This window comes from Meriones unguiculatus, chromosome 18, assembly GCF_030254825.1.
Source record: "Meriones unguiculatus strain TT.TT164.6M chromosome 18, Bangor_MerUng_6.1, whole genome shotgun sequence".
NCBI lineage: Eukaryota > Metazoa > Chordata > Mammalia > Rodentia > Muridae > Meriones > Meriones unguiculatus.
The window spans coordinates 16,399,361-16,414,027 of NC_083365.1; the positions used below are offsets into that span (position 1 = coordinate 16,399,361).

At 44.8% G+C, this 14,667-nt stretch overlaps 2 protein-coding genes across 12 annotated transcripts in view; both read left to right on the plus strand.

Moving 5' to 3' along the window:
• Positions 1-4,671, plus strand: part of Shc4 (SHC adaptor protein 4) — a 94,727-nt gene extending 90,056 nt beyond the window's left edge. The window contains exon 12 of the mRNA XM_060371480.1: positions 2,531-4,671. Within this exon, the coding sequence (XP_060227463.1) occupies positions 2,531-2,683 (153 nt within the window). The 3' untranslated portion in view covers positions 2,684-4,671. The remainder of the gene's footprint in view (positions 1-2,530) is intronic.
• A 2,611-nt stretch (positions 4,672-7,282) lies between these two features.
• Positions 7,283-14,667, plus strand: part of Cep152 (centrosomal protein 152) — a 60,423-nt gene continuing 53,038 nt past the window's right edge. For 5 of the 11 annotated variants that reach the window (XM_060372034.1, XM_060372037.1, XM_060372041.1 and 2 more), the window contains exons 1-6: positions 7,283-7,545; positions 10,939-11,052; positions 11,830-11,933; positions 12,152-12,224; positions 12,335-12,574; positions 13,431-13,596. In XM_060372034.1, the coding sequence (XP_060228017.1) occupies positions 10,966-11,052; positions 11,830-11,933; positions 12,152-12,224; positions 12,335-12,574; positions 13,431-13,596 (670 nt within the window). In that variant the 5' untranslated portion in view covers positions 7,283-7,545; positions 10,939-10,965. Of the gene's footprint in view, positions 7,546-10,938; positions 11,053-11,829; positions 11,934-12,151; positions 12,225-12,334; positions 12,575-13,430; positions 13,597-14,667 lie in introns of those variants that run through there. The other 6 variants (XM_060372039.1, XM_060372040.1, XM_060372035.1 and 3 more) reach the window with 5 other exon arrangements.

Genomic DNA, 14,667 nt, shown 5'->3' on the forward strand with positions numbered 1-14,667 from the left:
CAAAGACTTGATTGTAAGATGGGAAAGTACACCACTTCCAGGAGAAGGCATAGGAGAGTACTTCCATAACAACGGTCTTATTGAATATTTGTTAGGTAAGATTGCCAGAACACAAGCCTCAAAAAGCAAACACAGAGAAGCAGGCCTGCATTAAGCTAAATGCTCTTGCACTGCAAAGTGTATGGTCAGCCCACAGACTGAGGTAAACATTTGCAAACGATGAGTTTGATAGTTAATATTCAAAACACGTACGGAAATTGTGCAATTCAGAAAACAAAGCAAAACAAAACATTTTCTCCAGGACGAGACCTTTCTCCAGAGAAGACGGCACACAGATGTGAAGAGATGTCTAACATTTCTAGTCAATAAGAAATGTGGAGCAAAGCCGACATGAGTTTTCACCTCAAATCTATTTAGCTGGTTATTATGCAAGACTAAAAAACAGCAAACAGTTTGAAAATTTCTGTGAAAAGTAGCAACCTCACTCTGGACAGTAGTCTAAAAGAACAGAAATCATCATCTTTAGGAGACTTGCACTTGTGTTCCCAGCAGTGATAGTCCAATGGCCAAGAAGTGGAAATAATTTCAGAGACTGTGCACGAGAGGAGAAAGAAGACATACAAAGGAATACTGTTCAGCCGTGTGAAAGACAAGCATGTCCCATGCTGTCATGTTCTCATGAATGTTGAGAGGATTTTGTTAAGCAAAACCCAGCCAGTCCCTGGACAAATGTCACATGATTTGTCTTAGCTGAGGTTTCTTAAGAAGCCAGAATCCTAAAACACAAAGTAGAATGGTGGCTGCCAATGTCTGGGACAATGGGGAGTCATGGTTCTGAAAGTAGCATAGTTTCAGTTGGAGAAAGTTGGAGTTGACAGTATTGGGCTAGATACTTCAAGCCTCATGTAATGGATTTTTAAAAACCACACAGTTCTTTTTATTTTATTCGAGACAGGGTTTCTCTGTGTAGCATTGCCTGTCCTGGATTTGCTTTGTAGACCAGGCTGGCCTTGAACTCACCCCGGATCTTATACAATTCTTAAAAGCTTTGGTGGGTGGTGCTGTAAAAGCAAATGTCAGCAGGGCCTGACCAGTTTATAAGGAAGCAGAAGGGGTAGATAGTAGAACCAACAGAGACTGTGTTTGTCTCTCTGTGGAACTGACAAAATAGTCACCACTCAGCTCTACCCAACTGCTGCCATGCAGGCTAGGGGCCCAGAAGGGCCAGGCTTATTTTTCCAAAGAAGCCAACAAATAGAGTTTTATGTACACTTTCTTCGTTTTTAGCTTAGACTACCTTACAGATTCTGGTTTAATGACATCTGGTGGGAGGGTCCAAAGTGGCTAACATATGGTGTCCGCACTAGGAAGGTTACCCTAACATCTCTCTGCAGGATTGCTTAGAGAAGGCACAGTGGAGGCGATGGGGCAGAGAGACAATAACTGGGTGCCTCACGGTGGGAGTTGTGGAATCCTGGACCAGAATGTTAGCTGGAGAGTCATGAGGGAGAGGAGACAGAATGAGTTGGAATTAAGAATGAAGGCTTGGTCATCTAACCTGGACAGGAAGAGAGAAAAACTTCATTAAGATCGGAAGACATTAGAGAATACACTAAAGCCACGGTCGCCTTTTCTTTGTTTGGTGTGCTTACAAAACTAAGGATGCTTTTTTTTTTTTATAGATCTAGTATAATAATCAAAGTCAGGAAATTCAATTATAGGTATTGTTACCTAATTTATTATAGTCCATATTCAAATTCTGCCAGTTATGCCAATATACTGAAACCAACATGCAGGCAGAGCTCAGAATCCCCTGCAGGCTGGTAGCACAATTATCAGGTAGGTGCTTGCTGGCTGCAGGCCTTCTCTCTCTTGGAGGTTGCACTGTCCTCCACACAGGAGGTGACCAAGCCAGTGGAGCCCAATAGACAGTAAAGCATGCAGAGGATAGGTGCATGCTAATGCTAGGAAGAAATTCTATAAGTTTATTTCCTTCAGCAGGCAGATAGTGAATAGTATGCAACGGACATGTATGCGTCAGCTGCTGTTCATGAAGCTTGCAGGAAGGCGGCATGAATGCCTGAGAGGGAGGAGAAGGAGACAGGCTTTGTGTTGAGGCTCTCAGGAGAGGTAGGCTTTCTCCAAGGGGCCTGCCTTAGGCAGAGATGCGGCAATATGGAAGTATTCCACTCTCTGGAAGATAGCTGCCATCCCAGGACAGCGCCCGCACACGAATTAGCTAGTTATAGAAGTGCTGACGTGATAGACTCTGTCATGCAAAAGCCCTGAGGAGAGGTGGATTGCAGATCTGGATTGAATGACGAGTGCCTGCCATTTCCTGAGCTTGTAGGAATGCTACTGTAAAAGGGCACTGAGAAATGATAAAATTAGGTATTAAGGAAGATAGAATTGAAAACCACCTTTCCTTCACTCAGCAAAAGATCTACTTTAGGGATGCTCTCCCACCATTGTTGACCCCTTTCAGAAGTGCTAATACTCAGCCTAAGTATATTTGTGCTTCCTTTTCCAGGTGAGAACCAAGGACCACGTATTTGATAATGTTGGCCACCTTATCAAATACCATATGGATAACAGTTTGCCAATCATCTCTTCCGGAAGTGAAGTAAGCCTTAAACAACCAGTAAGAAAAGATAACACAGGACTTTTGCATTCCAAGAAATGACAACTCCGGACACTGTGGCAGTACTATCAGAAGACTATCCTTCCCATGTCAGGGACAGTGACAATTCCAACCTTTTCTCCAGATTAAAAAAAAAAAAAGAACACAAACTGTGAAACACGTCTTTCTTAGGACCCATGGACCACAGCTTTTATTAAACAGAGGACTAATAAAATATCTTCTGACTATGAAAACCAGAGCAGAAGAACTTTGGTCCATTTGAAAAGGAGTATTCCATATGCACGGAAGTCACTTTTTAAAGGTCACATTGCATTGATTAAAAACTAAAAGCACAACTACATTTTCATATGCTAAAGACAATTTGAACTGCTCAGGCAGTGGTATGTGCCTTCAACTTCATCATCTGGGGACATTTTCATATGGGGGAGATTAACTCCAAGTGTCTTGGTGTTCTATAGCTACAGAACCAGTTGCCAAAAAATTTTTTCCTTGCTCAAAAAGGCAAGAAGCAGCAACTTGACTGACAGTTTGACTTTCTTACAGTTTCTGTTTAGCAGCACTTTTTGCTGCCATGTTAAATATGAGACTGACATCAAATTCAGACCGTGTCTAGGCTTGTGGAACGAAAGCAAAAGCAGCCGATGGTTTCATCAGTCTGTCTCATTTATTGATTAAAAGGTTGGGGTCCAAGTTTACTGTCCAGCATTCCTCAGTCTTTGCTGTCGGAACTGTTCATATGCAGCATGGGACAAGTACGTGAGGCCAAATCTCTTGGTTATTTCTGGTTTTGAGTATATGGATATAAAAGATGGGGTTCTTCATATGCAGTCCACACTGGTTCCATTCCTATTGAGTGTCAGAAGGTAATTTAAAGTATAAGAAACTTTCCTTTTGATTGGCTTCCACTGAATCCTGGTGTCACCTCAATATGTGCCCTATCACCCTCTTTCTATGGGTTGAAGGGTTTGGAAAGGCCTGTCATACACGACGTTAAAACAGGGGTGAAATTAAGAATTCTTGGAGAAGCTCTAGGTTTGAACTAATCATCACTGTGACTCTTGACAGGTTGCTAACTAAACCTGCCTGGGCCCCAGTTTTCTTGTTTATAAGGGAGCGCAGAGGTGCATTTAGAGATCCGTTGTCATCCTAACACGGCAGTTTTTCCTTCGTGAGCAGTTAATACTGATAAGCAGCCTGTGCTGTTAGGGGAATACATTTAGGACTTCCCCCTGTGTTTATACTCTCTATACAAAGGGTTTACCTAAATCAGTACCCACATAGTTTGACCCCAAGTGTTTCAGAATAAAGCAGGTGATTTTGGTTCAAGTGGATCTGTTTGATTTTAATAATAGCAGAAATGCTTCAGTCTTGCTTTAGCATATAAAAATATACCATCACTGGAGAGAGAGAGGGAAAGTGAGAGAGGATATGAGTCCTGAGTTTGCTGGATAGTTATCTCAATACCACTCCATGTTGGCTAAGTAGACACAACCTAACCTTTATAATCATGATATATTTGGTAAGTTTCAAGTACAATATGGGGTAGTTCTTTTGGGTAGAAATCATCAGAAATAAGTCCATTGAAGTCTTGCATTTTTAGGTAACAGCTCATCCTTTTATTTCTTCAGCCATTGGGTAGGTTTATTTTCTTTCCATGGCTAGAAAATAATGTATATTTCATTGACTCCACCCACATATCTTAGATCTTAATCATTTTTCTTCAGCGATCGGCGTAATGATAGGAACGTGTAGGCAAGCTGCAGCAGAGGCAGGGCAGATCGTGCAGGCACTGATGGTGTGAGCAGCATGTGTATAGTCAGTGCTGGACTGAAGTGGTGTTGCAGCTAGAGAAGCAAATGCTGCCCTTTCAGAGACTGTAGACACCCTTCGCACACCCCTAGGAGATGCAAGGAATGTCTGCATGCTGGTTTAATCTTCTACTCTCAACCTCAATTTTAAAATGGTAGTCCATTTGCCTACAAATATCTGTAAATGACTTTTCTAAACAAATAAATGATTATTGCTTTGTGACAACTGATAATGCCTGGTATTTGGGACTTGGAAATTTTAACATATGTGTAGTGGATCAGGGTCTTGGCAGGAAACAGGTGGCTCACTCAAAGTGGGTAATTTGAGGAGATTAATAAAGGATATTTGAGGTATGGGCCAAATACAGAGAAACCATACGTAGAACACAGTGCTCTCGGGTCCAGTAAAAGGGAGGTGAGAGCAGGTATTGATTCTAGAGGAGAGCTGTATGGCTGTGCACAGGAGCTATCAGTACTGAGGCCACACTCAGTACTGGTGATGCAAAAGAGAGGATTTGTACTCCAGTTTCTTATGTGCTGGGATTCTTCACCAACTGAGATAACTTCAATGTAGAGTGATGGAGCTTTTTTGGTGTGTCTTGAAGGTCACTTCCCAGGGCACAGTGGAGCAATACCAGGGAAAGCCTCCTCTTGGGGCTCTTGGTCCCCTTAGTAAAGTAATTTAAGAATGGACTCAAACAGAAGCTTGAGGACAACTGGATTAGAGCTGGAAGAAAAGCCTCAGGGTAGGCAAGTTGTAAATCTTGGTAGCTGCCTAGAGGAGGAGAAAAAGCCATGCTGTTAAGCTTGAGTGTAGGCCAGCCACGAGAAGAACAAGCAGCCAGATGGTGGCGAAGGGGAGCTGTAGACAAAGAGTGAAAAAGCTCAAAGCCCCAGAGAAAACACTTGGGCTTTGGCCGGCATCCAAAGGGAAAAGCTGAGAAGAAAAAGGAAAGTTACTCCTGTCTGAGTCAGGACTCACAAAGGCAGGTAGACTCAACAGAACTTTGTAGCCGGTCTTTGCTACTTTGTGGGTTCTTTTTTCCCCCACCCCTACTGGTTTCACCCTAACACTCTATAGGGGAGAAAGGAATTAGGATATCCCTGGGTCTATTTCTTTCCTTTTGTTTCTTCTTTGACCAAGGCTACTAGCAAACCACAACCAACCTCCCCGAATTACCAACGACCACTGACTCCCTCCCCTCTGGGTCCTTGAATTTATGTAGCCTCTGAAAAGTCCCCAGAATTCCAGATGACACAGAAATTCTCTGCACCTGCAAAACCCTGCCTCTGCTAGAGCGGGAGGTAAATCAGAGTCATCTGCTGCAGACAGTCGAGGAGCCCCACATCCCTACACCTGGGATTAAAGGAACCCGCACGTTCTTATACTATTTCTGTGTTTTTGAAAGAAACCGAGATTCCAGAATTCTTAAAGATGTCACCGCAGAACTTCATGGCAGATAAATTATGGAAGGAAAGGTATTATCTCAACAAAGAGCAAATTACTCCCTTTATTCCCCTTACCATTCTTGGAGCGTGTGCCCGAGCAAGGGACACCAGACTTTTTGGTAATGAAGCTTGCCCGAGGCTCATTCTCATTAGCAGATACCTCGGCTCATCTTCAACAAATGCTTTTCATTAGTGTTTTCTGGGCCCAAGTCATTAATTCACTAACAAGTTAACACAGCTGTTTTGAGTGCCTAGCACAGGCCATGAACCATCATGATAAATGCTCAATACCCCAAGACGTTCATATTGTTCTGTGGGTGAAAAAGACATACAGTAACAAAACAGACACCCGTCTTTTGTGGTAGGTGTTCACACTGTGTTCAGCGGTAGCAAAATCCAGTTCTGCTAAGTGAAGTGGTGTATGTTCTGAGGGCTCAGTACGGCTGGAGTTGTGGCAATGGAAGCGAAAAAAAAAACCAGCCCAGGTGAAACAAAAGGGGTCCTGGAACTATTGTTTGTTCGGCCTCGTGCTTTCATTGTTTCTCTGGCTCAAGCTCTCCTTCTGCACCAGAACCTTCCCTCGGCAGCTGAGCGTCAGTGTAGGCGTTACAAGGACGGCATGGCAGGTGGCTGAGCAAAATTAGCCAGATACTGTACTCCACATGGTACGCATGGGAAAGGTTGAAAAGCACGTGGGAATCTATGCCACCAAGTTCTTGGTGCTCACTGGAACCCTTCCTACTGAAGAAGCGGGAGACTGTAATTGTCCCAGAACCCAGGCGATACACACAGCCTCCACAAACCAATTAATTAGACAGGCAAATTAAACGCGGAAAGCGGAAGTGAGATTTAGCCGAAGTGGTGGTGAGCTCCCAGTTCGAGGACACGATGGGACTTCGCTACAGGCTAACGTCCGAGAACATCCACGGAAATGAAAGTGCGGAGCGAAGAGGAACCTGGGAGCAGGGGCAGTCTATTCAGTAAAGAAACAAGATGACGCCACATTCAACAACCACCAAGGCTGGCACCTCAGAGAGCAAACGGGGTCAGGGAAGAAACCTTTGAAGAGTCTGAGGGGAGAAAACGGAAGGTAACCCGGTCGCCGCTGGGAGCGCGCTCCTCCGTTTCCAGGCAACGGTAAAAAAAAAAAAAAAAAACCTTCCGGGAGGCTTCTGTGATTGGCTCACGACCGCCCCAATGGGGCTCCGGGGAGCTTCCCGCCGCCGCTGGCGCTCTCTTCAAACAGCCGCGCAGCGACAACCGCGGGCGACCTCTCAACCGACCTTGCGGGAGGCGGGTCTTCCGCCGCGTAGCCCCGCCCAGAGGGCCGGCCCCCCGAGCCGAGGCACCCATTGGAGGAGGCGGCCGCGCGTTGAGTGGCGGGGGTTCGCGCGTTAGGGTGTGCCGGGACGGTGCCCGCGGGCTGGGGGTCGGGGTAGCGGGTTGCTGGAGGGACCCTTCGGTGACTGCAGCCTCCCGGCCGGGCCGGCTGCTGCGGGATCGGGAGCCGCCTTCGAGTCTCCTGCACCGGGGCTGCGGCGCGCGCCGGCTCCCTGCTCGGCCCTCGGCTCTGGCGCTGCACGGGCGGACCTGTGAGCTCCCGGGGTTCCCGGACGCCGGGCCCAGCTCCTCGGTAAGGGCTCTAGGGTGAGTACACTCAACTAAAGGAGCTTCCCGTATGTAAGGGTTGCTGTCCCGTGCCCACCTAGGTTTGTCCAAGCTGTTGTTGGCACCGCCGATCGCAAGATTCTGTCTCGTCTGTGTCAGTGTCTGCTTTGCCCCCCGCTCTCCGTGCTTCTCTGTGAGTGTTTGTTTGTTTGTTTGTTCTTTAGTCAGAACACCACCTGGGAAGAGTCTAAAACACCCTGTTGCGTGCTGGTTGTTCATTCTGTAAGAGAAGTTAGCATGTGAGCTAGTGGGTGCACTTTCCCAACTCCCAGGGCATTTACATTTCGCCCATCTTGCAGTTAGGAATTTTTAGTGTGGCTCAGACTTAATCTCACTTTACAGTTTCACAGTACGGGATCCCGATGTAAATAAAGGCTGAAGTTTGAAGCCACAAGCAAAAGATAATAGGACGTGCCCTCCGGAAGTGCGCAGAATGGACCTTTGCTGGAACAGGCACCTAGAGGAGGGCGGGGTCCTCATTACGGAGTTGTAAGGTTTCCCACTGGCAGTCACGGCCACTGCTTTCTCACACCTACGCTGCCTTTACCCTGTTTCATTACTGAAGAAATGGAAGCAGTTTAAGATTGTACAGCTGCCTGAGTCCAGGACCTTCAGTGCTTAATTGCTTACAGCCATATTACGTCCTTTAAGGTCTATCCGAAGATCCTTTCTGCTGTGTCTGGAGAGGAGCTTGTCGCTGCTCTTGCAAGGGGATGCGAATTCATTTCTCAGCACCCACATTGCATAGGTCACAACCACCTGTGACTCCAGCTCCAAGGGTCCTAAAGGCCTGTGACCCAGTGGCTGTATTCACTCATCATTAAGTAATGAAGCTGATGATGATATTGATCTTTCCGCAAAAGAAAATAATATAAAGTTTGGTCACAAAAGCGAGGTTCTGGGGGTTTTTATCCCTTTGTGTGTGTTGGGGGAGGGGTGATGCCGCAGCATCAGCAAACTCCCAGGGACAGCACCGAAAATTGACAATATTGCTGTTGATTGCCAGAATTGTTATTGATTGTTTTTCAAGATGATTTATCCGCTCATACTTCACCAAAAGTTTATGAAACCACGAAAAACCATAGTGTTAAGCGTGGCTGTCTTTAATGTAGTAGTTGAAGGTGGCACCTTGCTCCTTCAGTTACACTTAACCTTCTTTTGTGTGTGTAGCTGTGCTCTCTAAGGTGTGTGTGTGTGTGTGTGAGTGAATATGGCTCTACTGGTGTCAGGCTATGCATAGAGGTCAGAGGACAGCCTCAGTTTCCACCTCGTTTGAGACAGCGTGTCTGTTGCTGTTCCAGTGTTTACTCCATGACTTTCCGGACAGCCCCTCATCTGTGCCTCCCACCTTGGAGAAGCTTTAATTTCAGGTGCCTATGTTCTGTGTCTTGCTTTCATGTGGGTTCTGAAGATTTGAACTCAAGGTCTTCACACTCGCGTGGCAAGAAGTTTTTGATGCACTGAGCCATCTCCCGAGCCTGAGCTCAGACTCTAATAATTTTAATGAGCATTTATATTTCTTCCTAAAATTAATGCTGTTTTTTTCCATCTTAAGGTGTTGTTTTCTTGGAAAATTTGTTTATTGATACCTTTTATTAATAAGTAGTTTTACAAGTTTTGTAACTTTATTTCTTGTCTTTGTTAATGTATTCAGTGATAGAAGCTATTTAATTATAACTGATGTCTTGTTTTATAGAGTTTAAAAAATGAGCCAGGTGTGGTGCCCGTACTGTAATTCCCACACTTAGGGAGTCAGAGGCAGGTGGATCTCTGTGAGCTGGAGGCCAGCCTGGTCTACAAAGTGAGTCTGGGGCAGCCAAGGCTACACAAGAGAAGCCCTGTCTCGGAAAAAAATTTTTTTTTTACCTTATGTGCATTTTTTACCTCATGAGTCTTTTGCCTGTGCACCTCTTGTGTACCTGGTGCCTGCGGAGGACAGAAATCGGCCTCCTATTCCCTGGAACTGAAGTTAAGGTTGTGAGCTGCCCTATAGATACTGGGACTTGAACCTGGGTCCTCTGCAGAAGAAACAAGTGCTTTTGACTACTAGGCCAGCTCTCCAGTCCCTGGAAGGATCGATCTTTCTTCCTGGAGGATGGAGGCCTCTGGGTCAACTTTGACCCATATCTTTAGGTTAAAGTGTATCTCTGTCTTCATCATCTGAGACTCTGTGTAGGCGTGATGCCCAGTTGGAGCAATGAACTGAACCCAGAGATGTGAGAGTAGTGTTTTCGCCTCACCGTGCCAGCCATCTTAGGTTGTCATATATCATCTTTATCTGATGATCTGTACGTGAGAATTCCAGTTCCAGCAGGCACTGAGACAACTCTTCCATGTTCCAGGGAGGATGTGCCTGTGCGTTTCGTGCCCTGTCTGGTTAAAAGCACACATGTTGTGCCCACATTTTAATAGCTATAAAACAGTCTGTTTTTTAAAAGTAGTGTTTCATAATTGAATTGGTTTCTTAGTGTCAAATGGGACTACATCATTCATACAGGGGTTATCTTAGATCTGATAAAGGGTGTGTGTGTGTGTGTGTGTGTGTGTGTGTACAGGGTTAACAGTTACAAAGTTTGTAATGTAGTTTACAACTGTTAACAAAAGGGAGTTATTTTCCTTATAGCAACATGCATTTGTGTTGCTGTGTCCTGATGCTTCCTGTATGACTCACTTTAATGGCATTTTACAGCCTGGAAGTTGTAGTGAATGAGTTGTACCTCAGACCACACACACGAAGCACATTTCCCAGGTGTGAGGAGCCTGGATCGAGTCAAGTGTTAGCTAGGCCATTGCTAGCACGTACTCACCTTTTTTTCTTTTGGTCAGAATCATTTAATACTCTGGACTTTGGGGACTTTAGGCAGAGTATCAGGGTCTCCGTGTATAATTTAAACAACCAGAAGCCTATGCAGTGTTAGTGGCGGCTTCCGTGGGAGCTTTTAGACTCAGAGCAGCATGGTGGCATAGTCCTAACCTGCTCCTCTGCCCTGTGGTATATGCCGGCCCCTGACTCCTGAAGAGGGAGTCATGGAACCCTAACCTTTTGCTGTGTAGCCCAGGACTGGGGAGTTCCGTTTTGGAAAGTGGGAAATTTGTATTTGTGGAATTCAGGGTCGGGGGCAGACTATAGGACCGTTACTGCATCCAGCGCATGAACTTGAGGCCTCACTTGAGCTTATTCTTAAGGTTTTTATGTTGGTTTCTCTAGTTTGTTAGTGTTTTAAGTTTTTGTTTACAAACATCTTAATGCTGTAAATACCTTTCAGTCCCTTGGAAAACCTGGTCACTGTTTTGTTGACTATTTGCATTTTTTCTTCATCGTGACTTGCTGTCATATGGCTGTTTGTTTGTTTGTTTGTTTGTTTGTTTTAGTGAGGCCCAATTCTCCCCAGGAGGACCATGTCATTGGAGTTTGGCAGTGTAGCACTGCAGACACAAAATGAAGAGGAAGAGTTTGACAAAGAAGACTATGAAAGGGAAAAAGAGGTGAGTTATTTGAAAAAAGCTCCAGAGCCCAGTGTTCAACACCCAATCATAATTATGCCATATTGTGTCATTTTGAAGCGATTTATAATTCATAATTCAACAAGACAGAACTTACTGTTGGACTTCTAAAAAGATAGAGGAGTTGGGGGCTGGAAAGATGAATACATGGGTTCTGGGCATCCGTCTTCCCAGCTCCCATCACTCCTATCATTCTGCAGTTGCATATAGATATTGAAGTTAGCCTTGTTTTCTCAGTGTATGCAGAGAGTATCACGTGTCTCCTCATGCTGGAGGCTAAGCGATTGTCTCTAATCAGTCACTCCCTGGAGGGTGCCTAGGGTATTACCAGAGCTTAAGGGCGCCCAGGACATCTGCTGTTGCTGCTGTTCCCACCACCTGGGCAGAGTGCATCTGTCAACTCAGATTTCCTGTGGGATGTCTGATGGCAGGTCTGCCGTGTGGAACCCGACACCGTGAGAGGGTACCATGATTTACCATGATTCTTGGTTGGCTGTGTTTTCATAAAGAAGCTTTTCAGTTGTGTGTGTGCATATAAACCCGACACCCTTGTAGAAAAAGTAAGGCCTGCTGTTAATCCTGGAGTCACGCTTTCCCTTTTCCTCAAGTGAAATGATGAACATGATGCACGGACAATTTAAGAAACTCATTAAGAGGCATAAGAAACCTCTGCGTACAGTCACTCACGGGCTTCAGGGCAGCTTGGGTGGCATCTTCGGTTTCAGTCCGTGTGATATTGATGTGACTCCCCTGACTTAGTTGCAGCAGCTACTCACAGGCCTTCCTCACGACATGCTGGATGATGACCTCTCCTCTCCTGAGCGCCTTGACTCAGACTGCAGTATGGACGGCATAGCGGGAGAGTAAGTACCTGCGATCACTTCCTCTTTTTCATGATCGGACTCCATCAAACTTCCTTGATTCTCTGCTGGTAATCATATAAACTTAAGCTTTAGACCGATTTCTAAAACTTTTGGGTTCAGGCTGAGGGGAAAAACAAATCCTAGAATCTTAGGCTTCTTTGTGTTACTTCTGGCTAAATATGATAACGTGTAGCTCTAAAGTATTGATTTTTCTCAAGATTTCATCCTTCTGAGCAACTGGACAGGAAGTGGATTGAGCGTGACATCCTGCCCAAATCTCACAGCACGAATGTAAGTGCCTGTTGCGCCACAGCGCTGACGCGGGTGGGCCAGATGTGAGCGCCTTAGTTTTACTCTTGTTGACTAATATGGCTGTACCGAACTTATATTTTGGAGCACAGTGTGGCAATGGCTGGGAAGAAAATCCAAGTAGAACGGAAGACCAGCATCTCGGGTACCAACCTGGAGAAGGCGGGGATGAGGGCGGAAGCGGCTACAGCCCTCCGAGCCAACGTGAGCAGACAGAACTGTATCACCTCCCTGAAGACTTTAGGCCGTACACCGGTGGTCAGAAGCAAGAATTTCACAAGCAGGCAGCCGGTGTCATTACGTTTTCGGATCCTCAGAGGGACAATTTTCAGGTACTGTAAGAATCTGATTTTAAGAATTTGTGTGTGTACGTGTACATGCCTGGTGTTTGTGTGTTTAAGGAAGTGCATGAATGCAGTGGTAAAATGTTGTAACAACAGTTTCTCTGAATCTACTCACTCAGGTTCATGATAAAATAGGCTGTTTTCTGTTTATAATTTAATGGGATTGTGATGCTAAGCCTGATGTTTAAAACAGAAGCTTTTTGGACGTGGTTATTTAAAGATTAAAGGTTAAGTCTGTCAGGGGGTAGCTCCTCATTTACCATTGCTTCTGGATTTTGGCTTTTGTAGGATGCAGGCCCACATAACTGAGAAGCATGCAGGGTTTTTTTTTTTTTAAGGTTTATTTATTATACTTACAGTGTCCTGCTGGCACATACACCTGCACGCCAGAAGAGGGCACCAGATCTCATTATAGATGGTTATGAGCTACCATGTGGTTGCTGGGAATTGAACTCAGGACTTTTGGAAGAACCGCCAGTGTCTTAACCTCTGAGCCATCTCCCTAGCCCCCTAGGTTTTATTTTTGAAATTGATTCCACTGTATGCTCAAAAGGACTGTGAAGTAATTAATAGTGTTTAGTTCAGTGAGTACTATTTTTGAGAGAAAATGTCTTATGAGAAGTTGGTCATGATCTGGGGATTGTGGGTCAGTTGGTAGAATGCTCGCTCAGCACACATGCGGCTCTGGGTTCTATCCCCATTATTGCCTAAACCAGGTGTGGTGATGCACATCTGTAATTCCAGCACTCAGAATGTAGAGGGAGGTTTCTAGTAAGGTAATTTTGGAAGGAAAAAAAAAAACCCCAAATTTTAATTGTTAATTTTATTTGTCATCCCTTACTAGCAATTTGGCTCATTACAAAGACCCAACTGTCAAGCTCTGGCGCCATATAAAGCTGTATATAAACCTTACCATTCTTCTGTGCAGAACAGTAACTCACCAGCCCAGGAGGTAGTAGCAAGTGACATGTTTGAAGGCCTGCAGCAGCAATTTTTAGGAGCTAATGAAAGTAGGTGTTCTACTTATATTTCCTCTATTTGACTGTTTTTGCTGTTTTGTGTTGAGCTAGGCCCTTCTGTGTTGCTCAGGCTGGCCTCACACTCATGGCAATCCTTCTGCTCCATCCTCCCAACTCTGAGAAGTAGAGGTGTCTGTGACTGCACCCAGCTATTTTATTTTTTGTTAACATAATTAGGGAATTTTGAACGCTTAATAAGTATTTTTATACACATTCAAGAATTAATATTTTAAAAGTAACTTTCAAAAAGCCCCTGATTCCTTATTTGAAAGGTATATACTGAGTTATTTATAAGCAAATTAATGAGCAGTTGAACGTTCATTTCGAAGTAGTATATTGAGCTAGGGAGTGGTGTTTCACCTGTACTCTAGCTGTTAGGAGGGGCGGCGGGAAGATGTCCGTCAGTTAGGGCCAGCCTGAGTACGCAGTGACAGCACTCAAGGTCAGCCTGAGTACGAATGAGAACATTCAAGGCCAGCTGGAATTGCCAGTGAGACCCCGTGCCCTGTCTCAAAAAAGCCAAGGGCGGCCCAGGGGTGGAGGGCATGTGTGGCATTGGCAGGCCCTTGTTTTCATTGCTGGCACCTCACAAGAAAAAAATATTGGTGAGGAGCTATGTTAGTGGGATAAAGATAAAATAAAACTTCTGTGAATCATAACTGCTTTGGGATTCAATGTGCTGCGCTCCCTAATGTAGCAATATATAGAACTAAAATGACAGAGGAAAGTGCCCACTGTGTATTTCAGCCACTCCGAGCTTAGTGGGTTTGTTTGTTTGTTTGTTTGTTTGTTTGCTTGTTTTTTGTCTGCTTTGGAACATGAATATACTTACTCCCCAGTCTTAGATTTCTCACTCTGAAGACATGTAATTAACAAATCAGCTATGAATTTCTTAATTTTACTTTTACCTTCTATATTTTTTAGTGTGATGATTATGCAAATCTGCTATTGTATTCAGAACTGATGCTGATCTCGTGTTACTTGCCCCTGTCTTAGTCAGTCACCTTCTGTTGCTGTGAAGAGACACCATGACCAAGGCAGCTCCTTATGATATGAAAGAAA